This window comes from Humulus lupulus, chromosome 6 (assembly GCF_963169125.1).
Source record: "Humulus lupulus chromosome 6, drHumLupu1.1, whole genome shotgun sequence".
NCBI classification, from domain to species: Eukaryota; Viridiplantae; Streptophyta; class Magnoliopsida; order Rosales; family Cannabaceae; genus Humulus; species Humulus lupulus.
This window is the reverse complement of record NC_084798.1, coordinates 223,241,644-223,261,066: the sequence shown is the minus strand read 5'-3', so window position 1 is coordinate 223,261,066 and position 19,423 is coordinate 223,241,644. Positions and strand designations below refer to the sequence as shown.

Here is a 19,423-nt window from a genome sequence, read left to right as displayed (position 1 = left end):
ATATACAATTTGTGTTATAAAATAAAGGTAGCTAATATATGAGGAACTCATAAATCTTTCTATATAAAAGGTGCAGAAATTCTTGACTTTAAAAGTTTGTTTTGTTAATTTTAATAGAATATTTTAAATATTTAATAAAATATATCTTTAAAATTAACTAAAAATGATATTTATTAATTATATTAATATAAATTTAAATATTATAAAATATATCATTATTATTATAATATATGATATAAGACTCTATATAAAATAATTATATTAATATAAATTCAAATTCAAATTCAAATTCAAATGTTATTAAATATCATTATTATAATAATATATAATATACAAGACTAGATATTTAATAATTATATTAATATAAATTTAAATGTTACAAAATTTTATTATGATAATAATTTATAATCCTAATTTTTATAAATTTATTAATTATATTAATATAAATTTAAATATTATAAAATATTATTATAATAATATTTAATACAAAACTAGACATTTAATACTTATAATAATATAGAATTAAATATTATAAAATATCATTATAATAATAATATATAATAAATATTTTTTATTTTTATTAAAAAAAAGTATCATTAATGTTTAATATTGTTATCATATTATATTTATATATTTTTAAAAAATTATAAACATTTTTATTTTTATTTTCATTTAATATATTTATATCATTTTTTTATATATATAATATTAATTATTTATTTAAAAATTTATATATCAATAATATAAATTTAATATATATATATATAATTGATAAATTCTATAAATAAAATTAAAGAAATGTGTGTTATAGATTACTTGTATCTAACTAGTATATATATAGTAATTGAAAGTATTGCTCAATGCTTGCTTAATATTTATATACAATTATAATTAATACTAGATACAAGCAACGTGCAATATGTACTTAATTTTATTTATAGAATTTATTGATTATTTTTATTAAATTCATATTAATGTTATATAAATCTCAAATAAATATTTTATTTTAATTAAATAATTTATTTATTTTTGTTTAAGTTTATGTTTATTCTAGTTTTTAAATTTGGGAGTGACAACAAGAAATTATATATTATATGTTTAATGTAAAATTAAATATTATACGTGGATTATTTAGTTTTTTTTTAAAGCAATTTGTTACTAATTGTCAGTAGATTATATTATATGTTTAATATGATATTATTCTAATAAGTGAGTTTAAGTTTAATTAAATTTTATTTAAATTATAAAACGTATAATTTATTATTTTTAAATAATTATCATAGTATAATATCTAAAAAATATCATATTTTAATTTGTTTAATTATTTATTATTTTTAAATAATTATTATTGTAAAATATCTCAAAAATATTCTATTTTAATTTTTTCAATTATTTATTTTATTTTTTTAAGTTTAAGTGTTTACAAAATACTGTTAAATATAATAATATTCTGTTAAAGTTAACATTAAATAAAATAAAAAACCATTAAAATCAAGAATTTCTATTATCTACGCACTTATTCATTTTTGAATTAATATTTGTGGTAGAGGTTTACCTTGACTACACCCACCCACCAGATAGGGATTCCCTCGAAGTCCAGTACTGCACCAACAATCACTTATTCGATCCAAAGAGGATTTTAATAAATTACCATAGTCCTCCGTCGAAGTTCGACAATCGAAGTTGCTAGTTTTGTTTGGTATAAAAGGTGTTTTAAATACATCGAAATACGTACTGTTAAGGGACCAACTTAGTCGGACGGGAACATAATCCAGATCACGAAATGTTTTATATTTATACATTTCATCATAATCTATCAAGAATGCATATTTGCATTGGCTATGATTTGCAGGAGTACCAGAAGAACCATTATCCATGGAGATTTCGAAGCTGTTGCCCACAACATCCGAAGGGAAGACGACGGAAGTAGTACAACATTCAACGCCATCGCAATTACTAAAATCAATAATATTATGACTAGTTGATGTAGTTGTTGTACTATTGGATGAGCATCCATTCTGGAAGAGCATGTTGCCTGACTTTGTTACGAACTTGGCCAGGGCACCACAACTTACTGCAATGAATACATTGCCACGCGAATAGTAAAACTGGGTTCCTGCTAAATTTGCTGATTTTTGCCTTATTGTCTTGTTTCCGCAATCGAAGAAACTAATGGGGTTTCTCACCACAATCCATTGCGAATCGTAATCATAGCCAGAATAATAATGACCAGAATCAGGATCAGGAATTAATGAAATATAAAGTACGTGTAGCTGAGTGTGTTTGAGAACAGGCGTGGAAGAGTTGTGGCAGGAGATTTCGAATCGTTCGTCAAGAAAACATTCGGATGGTCCAATTCCGAAAGGGTATGGAATATCTACATCTCCACACTTGTGTTGACAACGTGGTTTGGCAATGGGTGAAGCTAGTGCGGACATTATTGTCATTAATAATGATCCAATCATAATAACATTAACATTAACAATCAGCAGACTCATCATGAGTACCTCTTTCTTCTTTATTGATCACTTATTTGTTATCTGGCATCACATTTAATCAAAAAAACACACATGTATAGTACTTCAATGGTGAATTAAACTTCAGTTTGAATATATAAATAATAAAAAATACTATAAATTGATAAGCAAATATCTAATTAATTAAGATACCATTTTAGCAATAAGTCAAACTAAAAGATATAAGGTTAATTAAGCAACTATTTGGTATATTGTGTTTTATCAAAATACACACTTAGTACCCCATGTTATTGATAATATTGTTTATTTAGTACCCTAGAATTTAAAATTTTACATATTTGGTACCTTAAACAAATTTGATTAATGAAATTTTATCAATACGAACAAACTATCCTCAATTATATGGATTTCAAATTCAAATTTAATTATTTAATTACATATAATTTAGAACAATTTATTAGTCATATTTATAAAATTTTATTGATCGTATTTGAGTCCAGGAACCAAATATGTACAATTTTAAATTATAAGATACTGAATGAGTATTACTAAAAATATAAGATACCAATTCTGTATTTTGATAATACACAAAATACCAAATATGTATTTACCCGAGATATATTAATATATAATATCTAAAAGCATGAAGTAATTACTAAATTCACTTGTATATATATTTTATAACTTGCAAATATATAATTTAAAACTTGATTTCGAGTACTCATATAAAAAGAGTAAAAAATAATTTATGGACATCATCAAGGAAAGTATGATAGAGTGCTAATATCAGAGGATACTTCTATGGTATGTTCCAAGAAAGAGACATATTGATACACTTTTCGTGCTTCCAGTTATAATCTTAATTTTTTTATATAACAATATACAATATATTTATTTACTATTTCACATATGGATCAAATTTTTAATGATAGTGTACAAATTTTTTATAAATTTTGAATAATTCACCGTCCCTTATACAAATAAAGGTAACCTTCAATGACAACTTTATAGTCACAATATATATTTTGTGTGACTAAATATTACTTTTAGTAACAACAAAATATTATTTGTGACGAAAAGGTCATACATAATCACAAGTTGTCACTAATGTAGTTTTACTCACAACCTATTATTTTTTAGTGATACAATTTGTTGTGACTAAAAATACATTTAGTGACAACAAATTGTGATTTTTTTTACAAATACTTTTAGCCACAGACTTCTTAGTGATGACATAGGTAAGATGATTTTTCTTTAGTCACAAAATTTATTATGACTAAAACTAAGATATTTTGTAGTGCCAAAACCAAGAATCAAACAAATCTATTTGATACAAAAATTTCACGTGCTGAAAACAAGAAAAATGTAATGGTATGCCCCTTTTGGGGATGTACTATAGAATTACACTACATAATAATGGAATTTTTTTGGTGCAAGCAACTTGTTTCAAACATAAAAGAAAAAGCATGCATGTATGCAACAAACTATTTAAATTTTGATTTCGACACTCTAAATAATCTCAAACTTTTTGAAAATTTATGGGAATAACACTAAAAATTATGAATTCTGTTATATGTACAAGCTACTTTGCCTTGTAGCTCAAAATAATAAATTATATCTAGAAATGAATTGAATGATTTTGTGTAGAAATTTAAAATAAATACTCTACTTTCTCATAAGTATAAAATAAACTATACATTGAGAAGAAAGTAGATAAATAAGAAATTAAAAAACATCAAAAATAAATATAGAGGGATAAAATTATTTCCAAGAAACAGCAAGATATAGTATGAGTCTATGTGTTACTTACCAAAAGAGATCGAGCGTTTTTTATATTTCCCAGAGAGATCGACAAGGAAAGTGTTAATTATTTTTTCATCAATGAGAAACTAGGAAGGTATATTTGTGTGAGTATATGTGTGTTTTAGTGAGAATATATATAATATTTCAAAGATACATGAAATTAATTTAGGGAAAAAAGAAAAAGAAAAAAAAAAGACTTGTAGCAAATATAGAAGAATCGAGGATACATCCACAGTTGAAAAGTCTTAGCTGAACCAAGAAAGAAGACTCGAGGAAACAAAAAATCTTAATTTGCTTAGACCCTACCTTTTTAATTGTCTGTGTTTGGTCCATGTATTAGAAGATACTAGCCATCATCGACTAGTACTTGATGTGGTCCAGTAGTCAAGTCATCAATCAATATTTATGTTCATAAATTATATGAAAAGACATATTTTAGCTTGATGGACGAAATCATTTATATGGATCAATCAGAATGCTTTAAAATAGTTGGATAAGAATGAAAAATTTGCAAGTTGAATAGGTCCATTTATAGACTTAAGCAAGCTTCTCGTTCTTGGAATCTTAGGTTTGATGAGATAATCAAAACCTATGGCTTTGAACAAAATATTGATGAGCCTTGTGTTTACTAATTAAGGGAAAATCAAATAGTGGTATTTCTGGTTCTTCATGTAAATGATATCTTACTCATTGGAAACAATGTTAAGAAATTATCATATGTGAAGAATTGGCTGAGCACTCAATTCTAAATGAAGGATTTGAGTGAAGCGAGTTATGTTCTAGGTATCCAGATCATTAGGGATAGAAAGAACAAACTCTCAGCTCTATCTCAAGCAACTTACATTGATAAAGTGCTTGAACGTTTCTCAATGACAAATTCCAAGAAAGGATGTCTACCATCTCGCCGTGGAATTCATCTTTTAAAAAAAAAACAGTCTCCCTAGACTCCTGAAGATGAAGATGCAATGAGAAAAGTTCTTTACGCATCTGCAGTTGGAAGTCTGATGTATGCTATGTTGTGTACTAGACCAGATACCTGCTATGCAGTGAGAGTAGTGAGTAGGTATCAGTTAAACTCAGGACCGAAACATTGAATAACAGTTAAACATATCCTGAAACATTTAAGACAGACTAGGGATTATATGTTAGTCTACAAGGGTAGTGTTTTGAACCTTGTAGGCTTGTAATGACCCAACTATTTCTAAGACCTTGGACCATTAGATCTACTATACATAGCTACTATTTTGGGAAAGATACATAAGAAATAATATAACTTTATTAAATCTCGAAATATTGTATCAAATACATAATAATAGAAAATATGGCATGGGTACCCATTGTTTAAAACATAAAACATAATTTTAAACTAAAGAAAATTGTTTACAAAACTAAATGCGGAAAAACATGATTTAAAAGACTAAAAATAAATAACTTCATCCTCAATCGACACGCAGTCCACACATTCCATCCACCCTCAACACACAAGCCAAGCTACCAAGAATCATTCCGCCTTCCATATTCATTTTCCTACATCACACTAAAAATAAAGGAATGAGCCTAATGCCCAGCAAGGAAAAACTACTAACACCATAAACATACACATAAACTCATATCATAACATATGCTATAAACATATCATAACATATACTAAAAACATATTATAACATATACTATAAACATATTATAACATATTCCATATAAGACTATACTAATAATGGTCATTATGACATGTAATAAATCATCTACGTCCCATGTTTAATATTTGAGGTATGTTAGATCACATATAATGTATGATAACAAATCTACGTCCCCTGTCTAATATTTAAGGTAGGGTAAATCATATGTAGTGTATGATAACACATCTACGTCCCCTATCTAATATTTGAGGTAGGGTAAATCATAACATAACATATTAAAACATAAACTTATCATAGCATATTATACATAACATAACATAACATATCATTCAAACATACAAGATCTAGCATATTTTCCTTACCAAAACCGGGATGCGAGAACAAATGCGGGGCTTGGAATACTCCTAAAACCAGCAATAGAATAGTGAGTATTTCTTAAAAGAAAGAGATGAAAAGACTAGAACTAAACCACCAAGAGAAATATTACTGAAAAGATACCTTAAGTTCAAAGAACTTAAAAATCTAACCACAAAATCATAACAAAAGTTAGAACCTGAATGAAAACTAAAGAAACTAAGGAATCAAACAGGATTGAACTTAAGAATATGGGTACCTTTGTTGACCTTATAGATGGCCTAACTTCAATACTGAAATACTCTAATCCTTACTTCCCAAGTGTTTGGTAAAGCTTAAGAATAGTAAAGCTTTTTCTTTCCCAACCCAAGTGTATCTGTTTAACGCCCAAAATGTGACTACACTAAGCGGTAGTTGTAGTATGATCGGGCAGTCGATCCACAAGGAGGTAACCTAAAATCAAAAGGTTCGTAGAAAATAACACAAAAAGTTAGTAACAAGAAGTAAATAAAATTGTAAATGAAAAGAGGTTTGGGATTTTGGTATTGTATTTTTGATAAAGTGATGAAATGAGATAAGTGAAATAAATGTAAGATGTAATCAAGAGTTTGAGAAAATGAAAGGTTTCAATATTCATCCATATGCTTGTTTAGTTACTTGGCTACTTGATTTACAAAAATACACAAGTAAATAGTTCACATCCCAACATTTACTTGGAAAATCTAACATTAAAGTCCATAGTTTTTCAAAAAAAAGTTCATTTGAGTTATAAAGTTCTTTACTTTAAAAGCACAATGTTAATCTTATGAAAAATCTAAAAATGACAAAATACCCAAGGGCAATAATGCAATAGAAGATTAGACATAAAATTATGTATCAATATTACTTTTACTAATTAGAAGCACATAGAAAGAACATGACTAATCATATATACTATTAGCATAAGTAAATAAAGATAACAAAATAAAGATAGAGATGAAAGAACATAAATAACTCAAATATATTACATTACGAACACAGTAAATCAAAGTAGCAAAATAACATCACTTGCATATGGAATCATCCCTAACCTTCCTAGGAAGATTAGGCCATTATGCTCATGATTCTCACAAAATTATAAGAAGTAAATATGAGAAGAAAGTGAGTGGAAATTTTGCTATAGTTTCTCTACTCTAAAAATTACATACCAAATGTGAAGAAAGTGTCCCTATTTATAGATGGAGAAAATGACTAAAAAGACATTAAACAACAAAATGGGGTTTACAAAATAAATCTGAAATATTAATAATAAAATATGATTTTGAAAAATCAAATCTTATTATTAATATTACCCTAGCTATTTTTGTGTATAGTCAAAATGCTCCTTTTCTAAAATACCACAAAAACATGATCTTTAAAGCTCAAAATAGCAATTTACAAAGCCCAATACCCACAAAACATGGTTGGTGACACAAGAGGGTTTTGACTCATTTTTGGCCAATGAAAACGTGCCACATGGGCGGCTGGGTTGAAGAGAAGGCTGATGGGCTGTTGCAATTTGGGCCAAAGGCTGGGATCCTTGGGCGTGAAGATGCTGCTGGAAGGAGTGGGCCTGCGTTGGGCTGGCCTTTGTTTGGGCTGTTGGGTAGCTTTGTTGAAGGAAAAAGGAAGCTTGGTGATAACTCTACAAAATAGAGTTATTTTACCATATTTTATATGCTAATTGTTACTTAGTTCTTGAGTTTTTAATTAACTTATTAAGTTTTTATGTAATTTTTAATTTATTAGTCTTATTGTAGTTTTCTAGATTTTTATATGTTTTTATAGATATTTTATTATAATATGTTGTAGTTTAATTATTTGAAATTTGTGTTGTTAGATTATAAGTAAAAAAAATGTGATTTTATTGAACTTAATTGCCAAAGTAAATTAAATTTCAATTAGTATTTTCATGGAATCAATATGAGTTATTTTATAATTGAAAATATTTGATTCTAATTTAATATTTACTTATTTTGTAGGATGTACTTTGCAATTTTTTTATGCTTGAAAAAGAAGAGAAAAGGAAATAAAAGTGGCATTTTTGTAGAAAAAGTAAAGAAATTTTGGCATTTGTTCAAAGGCCCATAAGCAGCCCCAGCCCAATGAAGCTCCTCTTGCCATCACTTGCCGCTGCCTCTCCCTCACAGCCATGCTCAATTCTCCAGCCGCCACCTGTCCCAAACTCCTCCACCACTCAGCATCACTTCCATCATATAACCAGCCCCTTGGCCAAACGTCCTTCAATATTGCCTAGCTCACGTTCAGCAGGCTCAGCAAAACGGGCCAGCCTAACATCCAAAGCCCATCTCTCTTCCAGCAACGCCAGTGTAACGACCCACTAATCTAGACTACTTGGACCATTAACGAATCTATACATAAAACTTACATTTTTGCGGAAATACCATAATTATATTGAAAACTTATGGAAACAAAGGTTACTTTCATAAAATAAGTAGGATATGGGTACCCATTGTCTTTAAAACAAAAATAACTTAAAAACTAAAAAGATTTACATAGAAAATGCGGAAAATACATTTAAAACCATAAAAACATAAACATGACTACATCCTCGAATCGAATAACGCTCGGCCCCTTGACTCCATTCACCATCGATACACATCCTCTAAGCGTCACGAATCTTTCCACCTCTAAAGCTTATTTCCTGCACATAAACAGAAAGGAATGAGCCTAATGCCCAGCAAGGAAAATCTAACACATAGTCATAAACATAAACATAATGTCATAATAACGTAAAGACATATCATAACACATAATACACTTATTATAATGGCCATTATTACTTGGGGTCCCATAGACTAAACAAGCATATGCCCATGGGATTAATGGGGTCCTACTAGCTAAGTAGGTCATATGCCCATAACCCATTTGGGGTCTTGTTAGTCATATGGGTCATATGCCCAAGCCTACAAACATACACATATACATATCATAACACTTTTAATAACATAAAAACATATAGATAACATAAGCACATAACATATTAATTCTAGCCTATTTTCCTTACCAAAGTTACCGGGATTATGGACTGAGTTGGGACTTTTGGAACACTCCTAAAACCATAAGAAAGAGTGAGTCTAAAGAAAGGAGATGAAATGAAAGAGATGGAAAGACTAAACCATAAAAACATACTTACCAACTTATATGCTTAAGAGCTTGGATTCCCTAACCAAAATAAGAATAAGGTTAGGGGACTGAGTAGAAGGTTTTGAGAAAGGAAATAACATAAAATACAGAAAGGAACTAGAGTTTTGGGTTTACCTCAAAGATTTGCAAGATCAATCTAACCTTCACCGAAATACTATAGAACTCACTTCCCAAAGTGTTTGATAAGCTTATGATGTTTAAGCTTATAGTTTTTCCCCAAACCAAGTGTTTACACTCTCACACTCACTTAACACTAGCAGCTTCTGAACTTAGAGCAAATGGTGAATAATGGCTGGGTACTAGGTCCTATTTATAGAGTTTGGGAATGAAAATATCTTGATTTTACTTGAATAAAAATAATGGCTTTTTAGGTGAAAATCATTTGAATAATCGTTCAGCAGAGGCTGAAGACTCGTTCACAAGATGCTGGACTGTTGAAGGAGTTTGAATGGCTGAAAGGAAATGAATTCAAAAGAGTTTGAATCCATGCTGAAGGAGGCGATATATCGCCCCCTGTAGGCGATATATCGCCTGGGCCAGTATGCCCGAGGCGACCGTGCATCGTTTCGTGTTTTCCGTATCTACGTGCTGCGACATATCGCCCCCTATAGCTGCGATATATCGGCACACGCTGAATATTTAAACACGAAATTACACATTTTTAGCTAAGTTTGAATGGACTAAACAGCCTTGACTAAGCCCTCAACGTGCTCAAAGCTGCTGACTGACCCTATACATTCAAACTTTTACCCTTATTTAATTTAATCCTCAAAAATACTTAATCCTTAATTACCATTCAAAACATGTGCTTAAAATCCTATTGGTTGATGTCTAAACCTTATAATATAATAATATAATCCTTAATATCAGTCACATTAATCAAACCTTAGGTTATACTTAATATTCTTAAACTATAGGTTAAACTTAGAAAATCTATAAGTACTACTATGAGTGTCCAAATAACTCCCGGTCTGAACCAAAAATCCAAAGTAACAAAGATAATGCTATAAATACTATCATACTACTATCTATCTTAGCTAAGTAAAGTTCTTGGACTCTACAGCCAGGCCCACGGAGACATCCACCAGCCACCAGCTGCTGCCATTTCCTCCACTCGGCCCAGCCCACAAGCCCAACGCATGCCAGCCGCCTGCCACCAGCAGCCAAATAGCTGCATTTTCCCATTTTGAGCCTAAAATTGCTTAAGTGTACCATTTGTCCCCTATGTTCAAAATGTCAACTTTTTACCCATAATTTTTACCCAAAATCATCATCACTCCTACAATTACCCCCTACATACCATATTTATTTTATTTAATTAATCTAATCAATTTAATTAATTTTAAATTGATTATTTTAATAATCTCATTTTGGCTATGAATATGGTATTTCAAGACCATTTGGGGGTGCTTAATTTTTGGTTACCATCTTCCTTTCTCCCATTTTCTCTCTACCATCCTCTCTTCCATTTTGGGTTTTTCAAGAGTATTTTGCAAGTATGTATGTCATTTATTTTGTAATTTATACTCTAGTTATGTGCTTCTAATCTTTTTCATAAGATTATTAAGATCATGATGAAGCAACTTGTAACTAGGTAATATTTATGTTGTATGTTGATTTCCCTTGTAATGCAACAAGTTTATGGATTTTTCTTCTTCATATATTTCTTTCATCTTAAATATCTTGTATTTTAGATTGTTAGAACATATTTACACTTTGTTCTTCATTAGTGCATAAACATAATATTCTTTGTGTAAGATGTGTCATTAAATTGTACACATCCATGCTTAGAACAAAAATATTATGTTTTGCCTTATAAATAATGTTCATTGATTTATTTGTTATTTTATTAGATTGATTTACACTAAATGTTTTGAAATTATAATTTTGAAAAGTGAAGAAAAATCCTATCTTTTTAGAAGTAATTTGTGCTTAAAATTATAAATCTATTTAGAAAATGATAGTTTAAATTATTTTAACTATCACTAAAACTTGGGAATCAATGTACTAATATATATTATTAAACTTACATTTTGTGGATTCTAGTATCTTAATAATCTTTTCTTTTAACACTTATTTTCAACTCATTATTGCTTTATTTTTATTATCTTAAATAGCTTTATTTTTTTCAATCTTTTATTTTATGTTCATAATATTAAAACTCATCAATTTTTGGAGCTAGGTTAGAATTTATTACTTTTGATTTAAAATAGCATACTCTTTACGAACCTACATTTCGAGAAAGTTTATTTATTCTCAAAATTTGAGTGTAACATGATCGTATACATTCACTTTCAAATCTCATATATTCTTAAACTATGACTTCACATTTAGGTCAATAGTATTACATGCTATACTATATTAAATTAATTTGTGTTGTAAACTTGTAATAAATTATATATATATATACACTGCGGTATGAAATAGTTATCCAAATATTATATATATAAAATGTGCACCAAAATGATAAGTGAATAGACAAGTACATGTTCTTTGTAGTATTGGCAATGACATATAGTTGCTGAATCCATGTGAATTGACTTGTCCCTAAGGAAGGTCAATTTTTAGAAGATATATTCCAAAGTATTTTCATTCATGTGAGGAATTATTAGAAAAAGTTAATGAGAAAAAATATGAAAAAGTATAGGTAATTTAAGAGTGTGTGTATCATTACTACTTTATATAGGTGGGTTTTGTCTTGGTTTTTAATACAATGTGTAACGCCCCGATTTCCCGAGACGTTACTTAGGGAGTCCATTTAAAAATAATAAACAATAAATACTTTAAGACACTAAGAGAAAATATTTATTTAAAATTTAAACAGACAATGAGATCTCATTATTTAAAAATAAAAATGTTGGACGCTAGGTTTAATAACAAAAACATAAAGAAAATAACCATTCAAGTCTGAAAATTTTAAAAACATAACATTTATTTCTAAAAAAACATAAAATAACTGGAGCCCAGCCTCTAACATGTTCCGTCCATGCCTCGAGCCCGCACCACTCACTGCTTTGCTTTGCCTTTACCTGCACACAGAGTACCCGTGAGCTAACGCCCAGTAAGAAGAGCTATGTAGGACATAACTCCCCAAACCAGAAAACATAAACTTTCAACTAAACATATATAAACATCATAAGCACAATAATCATCGTGTGATATATAAACACCATATCACACTAACATAATGTGAGTTACACTCACACACATAAATACTAACAAGTCATGTTGATCGGACATGAAATGTAATCTGCCTTGCCTGCGCTGAACTCACACTCGGCATTCCCACGGTGGCTACTAGTCTAGCCTGCGCTGTACTCACACTCGGTCGTTCCCTCGAGACATCGTTGCCCTGCCTGCGCTGTACTCACACTCGGCAGTTCCGTGGTGGCATCCTATTATCCTGAGTTATACACACCCAAGATAATTCCTGCAAGTGCTATACTCACACACGCAGCTAAAATCTACTCTATCCTCTTAGCATGTCTACTAACTAAAATCCCTAGCACTATCCTCATGCTAGTCAACCTAATGCAACAATTCAGGTCACAAATATAATTACATAACTAACAAATAAGAAAACAAGGTTGTACGCATAATGTACACCCTATGCGCAGATGTCCACTCTTCTTACCTTAAAGAGTGCGTTTTCCGCTGACGTGTCTCGAACCACTCGCTGCATCACCTCGATGACCGCTAGCTCCTAGACATCCAATTACACAGCGAAAATTTAGGAAAAATAAAATAGGCGTTAAGGTTTTATTTCGAAACCTTAATTATCGAAATAATTTAACTATGCCATTTTAACATGCATGACACGTAAATTAAAACAATTTTCCACAAAAGGTTCAAACCATCATGTCACACACACAAACTATGATGTTTCTAACATATCGCATGAATTCATATAATTACTTTTTATGTGAAAATTACCAAAATACCCTTTAATATCATAATTGCATTAAAGACTCAATAATTTTATAAAAATTATCATATGACAACAAAATTTAATAAATAACTTTTCCAGAACCCTAAATAATTAGCAAATTCTCATATACGACCAGAAAAATAATTTTCTCTCTTTTTTATTATTTTTTATTTTTCTTTAATTTTGTTTTTATTTACAAAAAATTATATTTCCCTCTCTTTCTTTGTCTTCTTCTCTTCTCTTCTCTTCTCTCCTGCACAGCACTTATATAAATACTTGCTTTCCCTTTCTTCTTCTTCTTCTTCTTCTTCACTCATTTCTTACCATTGTCCAATTTTAGAAGAACAAGCAAACTGAACAATTTGATTCAGTTTCCATGGCGCTAATCATAAGCTTAGCGAGAGTCAAACTCTGTTCTCTGCTATATTTCGCCGCTGCTTCTCTCTTCGCCATTGTTAGGGCTGAAGATCCTTACAGGTTCTTTGACTGGAATGTCACTTATGGTGACATTTACCCGCTCGGTGTTCGCCAACAGGTACTTATCTTGCTTCATTTTTTTTTTTGATCTTTTGATTTTGATCTGATCTGACTGTGTAGTGAAACCGTTCTGATCTGTTTGTTTCTAGGGAATCCTTATCAATGGACAATTTCCAGGACCAGATATTCATTCAGTTACTAATGACAATCTCATTATCAATGTTTACAATAGCTTGGACGAGCCTTTTCTCCTTTCTTGGTAAACTAAATCATTCTCTCTCTCTCTCTCTCTGCACTAATTAACTATCAATTAATTTTTATTTTAGTTAATTTTAGTTTAGAAGCATTTAAGCTGATTCCTTTATTTCAAAATGTGATTACGAGAACTGTTTGATATAATTCATGTGAATCATGTGATTTTGCTTTATGAAAATTCTGGTTGATCATGACTTTATTTTTAGATCTGGAAATTTCAGATTTCTGTAAACTGATACTCCATTTTCACTTTATGATATTAAATTCCCCACAATCATGGCAAAATGAAAAGATTTTCTGCCGAGAAAAACTCCTATCTTGTTGGTTCATTATCAATTCAGTTATAGAAAAACAAAGCCTGGTTTGCAATTAGGGTCCCACAAAAAACCATGCTTTTTAGGTGTTTATAGTAACAGTGGCAAAAGTCCAAATCTAGACTATACTCTGTTAGTATTGACTAAACCAACTTAAGTGTAAGTAGGATTAATTTAATGCAGGTATTATTAGTAGTAGATGAATTATTAAAAAAAATGTTATGAGTCTATGTGTTACTTACCAAAAGAGATCGAGCGTTTTTTATATTTCCCAGAGAGATCGATAAGGAAAGTGTTAATTATTTTTTCATCAATGAGAAACTAGGAAGGTATATTTGTGTGAGTATATGTGTGTTTTAGTGAGAATATATATAATATTTCAAAGATATACATGAAATTAATTTAGGGAAAAAAGAAAAAGAAAAAAAAAAGACTTGTAGCAAATATAGAAGAATCGAGGAAACATCCACAGTTGAAAAGTCTTAGCTGAACCAAGAAAGAAGACTCGAGGAAAGAAAAAGTCTTAATTTACTTAGACCCAACCTTTTTAATTTGCTTAGAAGATACTAGCCATCATCGACTAGTACTTGATGTGGTCTAATAGTCATGTCATCAACCAATATTTATGTTCATAAATTAAATGAAAAGTCATATTTTAGCTAGAAAGAAGTCATTTACATGGATATGTCAGAAGTCATTTATATGGATTAGTCGTAATGCTTAGACCCTACCTTTTTAATTGTCTGTGTTTGGTCCATGTATTAGAGCAGTACTTGATGTGGTCCAGTAGTCAAGTCATCAACCAATATTTATGTTCATAAATTATATGAATAAAGACATATTTTAGCTTGACCAAGGAAGTCATTTATATGGATGAATGCTTTAAAATAGTTGGATAAGAATGAAAAATTTTCAAGTTGAATTAATATGTCTATTTATGGACTTAAGCAAGCTTCTCATTCTTTAAAATAGTTGGATAAGAATGAAAAATTTTCAAGTTGAATATGTCATCAACCAATATTTATGTTCATAAATTAAATGAAAAGACATATTTTAGCTTGACGAACGAAGTCATTTATATGGATAAGTCCGAATGTTTTAAAATAGTTGGATAAGAATGAAAAATTTGAGTTGAATATGTCAATTTATGAACTTAAGCAAGATGAGATAATCAAAACCTATGTCAATTTATGAACGAGTCTTGTGTTTACTAATTAAGGAAAAATCAAATAGTGGTATTCCTGGTTCTTCATGTAAATGATATCTTACTCATTGGAAACAATGTTAAGAAATTATCATATGTAAAGAATTGGCTGAGCACTCAATCCTAGATGAAAGATTTGGGTGAAGCCAGTTATGTTCTAGGTATCCAGATCATTAGGGATAGAAATAATAAACTCTCAGCTCTATCTCAAGCAACTTACATTGATAAAGTGCTTGAACGTTTCTCAATGACAAATTCCAAGAAAGGACGTCTACCATCCTGCCATGGAATTCATCTTTTAAAAAAAAAAACAGTCTCCCTAGACTCCTGAAGATGAAGATGCAATGCGAAAAGTTCTTTACGCATCTGCAGTTGGAAGTCTGATGTATGATATGTTGTGTACTAGACCAGATACCTAGTATGCAGTGGGAGTAGAGAGTAGGTATCAGTTAAACTCAGGACCGGAACATTGAATAACAGTTAAGCATATCCTGAAACATTTAAGACAGACTAGGGATTATATGTTAGTCTACAAGGGTGGTGTTTTGAACCCTGTAGGCTTGTATTACTCAACTATTTCTAAGACCTTGGACCATTAGATCTACTATACATAGCTACTATTTTGGTTAAAATACATAAGAAATAATATAACTTTATTAAATCTCGAAATATTGTATCAAATACATAATAATAGAAAACATGGCATGGGTACCCATTGTTTAAATCATAAAACATAATTTTAAACTAAAGAAAACTGTTTAAAAACTAAATGCGGAAAAACATGATTTAAAATACTAAAAATAAATAACTTCATCCTCAATCGAAACGCAATCCATACATTCCATCCATCCTCAACACACAAGCCAAGATACTAAGAATCCTTCCACCTTCCATATTCATTTTCCTGTATCACACTAAAAATAAAGGAATGAGCCTAATGCCTAGCAAGGAAAAACTACTAACACCATAAACATACACATAAAATCATATCATAACATATGCTATAAACATATCATAACATATTCTAAAAACATATTATAACATATACTATAAACATATTATAACATATTCCATATAAGACTATACTAATAATGGTCATTATGACATGTGATAAACTATCTACATCCCTTGTCTAATATTTGAGGTATGTTAGATCACATGTAGTGTATGATAACACATCTACGTCCCCTGTCTAATATTTGAGGTAGGGTAAATCACATGTAGTGTATGATAACCCATCTACGTCCCCTGTCTAATATTTGAGGTAGGGTAAATCATAACATAACATATTAAAACATAAACTTATCATAACATATTATACATAACATAAAAGCATAACATATCATTCAAACATAAAAGAACTAGCATATTTTCCTTACCAAAACCGGGATGCGAGAGCAAATGCGGGGCTTGGAATACTCCTTAAACCAGCAATAAAACAGTGAGTATTTCTTAAAAGAAAGAGATGAAAAGACTAGAACTAAACCACCAAAAGAAATATTACCGAAAAGACACCTTAAGTTCAAAGAACTTGAAAATCTAACCACAAAACCATAACAAAAGTTAGAACCTGAATGAAAACTAAAGAAACTAAGGAATCAAACAGGATTGAACTTAAGAATAAGGGTACCTTTGTTGACTTTATAGATTGGCCTAACTCCAATACTGAAATACTCTAATCCTTACTTCCCAAGTGTTTGGTAAAGCTAAAGAATAGTATAGCTTTTTCTTTCCCAACCCAAGAGTATCACTCTTATGTCTCACTAATACCTTGGAGTCTGATCACAACTGAAGAGTAAGTGAAAGGGTTGGGTGCTAAGTCCTATTTATAAAGTTCTAGGAATAAAAATCTTCTTTTTGGCTTTGAATAAAAATAATGATTTTAATTGATAATATTTGAATATTCTTCAGTCAAAGGCTTAAAACTTGGTCAAATTGTTTAGAGAGAGGTTTAAGGAGTAGAAGCTTGATTATTACAATTAAAAACAAAAATAATAAAAACAAATAGAATCCTAACTTCTAACTTCCTAAAACTCGTAACTCTAAACTCACCTGCAGTAAAATCAATATAACTAGAGCTGTAGAACTCTAATTTATACCATCTTTATACCGTTAGAAATCTAATTCAATTATCTACAACTTTCTAGAAATACTATTTTTCGAAATTCATAATATAACTCGGTCAAAAATAGGTCGGAAGTTACATTACCCTAAAGTTATGGAAAATCTATTTAATTATCTAAATAACAACATAATCCACAAATAAAAAAAATTGTGACAAATGTCATGCTCCTAACAGATTCTGGTGAAGACTAAGTCTTATATTTCCCTTATTTTATCATTAAAATAATAATTCCTTAATAATTATGTATATGACAAGTGTCATAATCCTATTGGCTCTATCTAAACCTTAGGAATAACCATGCTCATGACAAGTGTCATATTCTTATTGGCTCTATCTAATCCTTAGGTTATAATAATTATCATATTAATAACTAATAACTCTACAAAATAGAGTTATTTTACCACTTTTTATGTGCTAATTGTTGCTTAATTCTTGAGTTTTTAATTGATTTATTAAGTTTTTAAGTAATTTTGAATTTATTAGGTTTATTTTAATTTTATAGATTTTTGTGTATTTTTATAGTTATATTATTGGAAAATGTTATAGTTTAATTATTTAAAATGAATATTGTTAAGTTAAGAGTAAAAAGATAAAATTTTGAGCTTAAATGTTTAAGTAAATTAAGTTTTAATTAATATTTTCATGGAACTTTTGTTGTATATTTTATTATTGAAAATATTTAGTTTTAATTTAATTTATGTTTGTTTTATAGGGAATTTGTTGTAATTTATTTGTTCTTGAAAAGCAATAAAAATGAGGATAAAGAGTGGCATTTTTGAGAAAAAAGAAATGAAAAGCTAGCATTTTTGAAGACCACCAGCCCGGCCCAACACCTGGGCCAGCCATCAACACTTCTGCATGCATCTCCTTCCTAGCCACCATGGGCCTGCTCTCCTCACCAGCCCAGCAAAGCCCCAGTAAGCAGCTTCTCCAGCTCCAGCCCAATCATTCCACCAATTCGTGAGCGTGCCTCTGGCCGAAGCCCGCACGCCAGCACCTAACCATGCCAGCCATCTCCTTCACCCAGCCGCCTGCCACAACCCACCAAGCCCCTTTTGTGTTTATTTTGAGCCCAACAAAAGCACATTTGTCCCTTTGTCCCCTTATGTTCAAAAATACCAATTCTTTTACCCAAATTTTTCTACACATTTTACCCCAAAATCATCATTACACCTTATAATTTACCCATATTTGTCATATTATTATTAATTTAATCAATTTAATTCATTTAAATTGATTATTTTAATATACTTTTTTTGGCTATAAATAAGGGAGTTTAGTGCATAATTTTGGGAGGGATTACACTACACATTCTACACTTTCAAGACCTCTCCATTTTCTTCTTCTTCTTCTTTGTTGTTAATTTTCTATGTATTTTTAGAGGAACAATTTGTGGGTTTTCCTCCAAATTTTCCTATGTCATGTTTGTAATTTTTTGGTTTGTATTTTCTATTCTAGTTATGAGTTTCTAATCTTTTTGAGATTATTAAGGTGATGATGTAACAATATGTAAATAGATATTGTTTATTTTGTATGTTGATTTCCCATTTGTGCAACAAAGTTTATGGATTTTTCTTTTTCAAATATATTCTTTCATCTTAAATACCATGTATTTTTTATTGTTAGCACATATTTACACTTTGTTCTTCATTTTGCAAGAACA

General features: G+C 29.8%; 2 protein-coding genes across 2 annotated transcripts; one reads left to right on the top strand and one right to left on the bottom strand.

Annotated features, from left to right (window-relative positions):
• Positions 1–1,520: 1,520 nt before the first annotated feature.
• LOC133786219 (wall-associated receptor kinase-like 9) lies at positions 1,521–2,438 on the bottom strand. The gene has a single exon (XM_062225420.1). The coding sequence runs from the start codon at positions 2,436–2,438 to the stop codon at positions 1,521–1,523; it is 918 nt and encodes a 305-aa protein (XP_062081404.1).
• Positions 2,439–13,606: 11,168 nt separating this feature from the next.
• LOC133784551 (L-ascorbate oxidase homolog) lies at positions 13,607–19,217 on the top strand. Its single transcript, XM_062223847.1, has 3 exons — positions 13,607–13,920; positions 14,012–14,121; positions 18,473–19,217. Exons 1-3 carry the CDS (start codon positions 13,762–13,764, stop codon positions 18,537–18,539), a joined length of 336 nt encoding a protein of 111 aa, XP_062079831.1. The 5' UTR covers positions 13,607–13,761; the 3' UTR covers positions 18,540–19,217.
• The last annotated feature ends 206 nt before the right edge of the window (positions 19,218–19,423 follow it).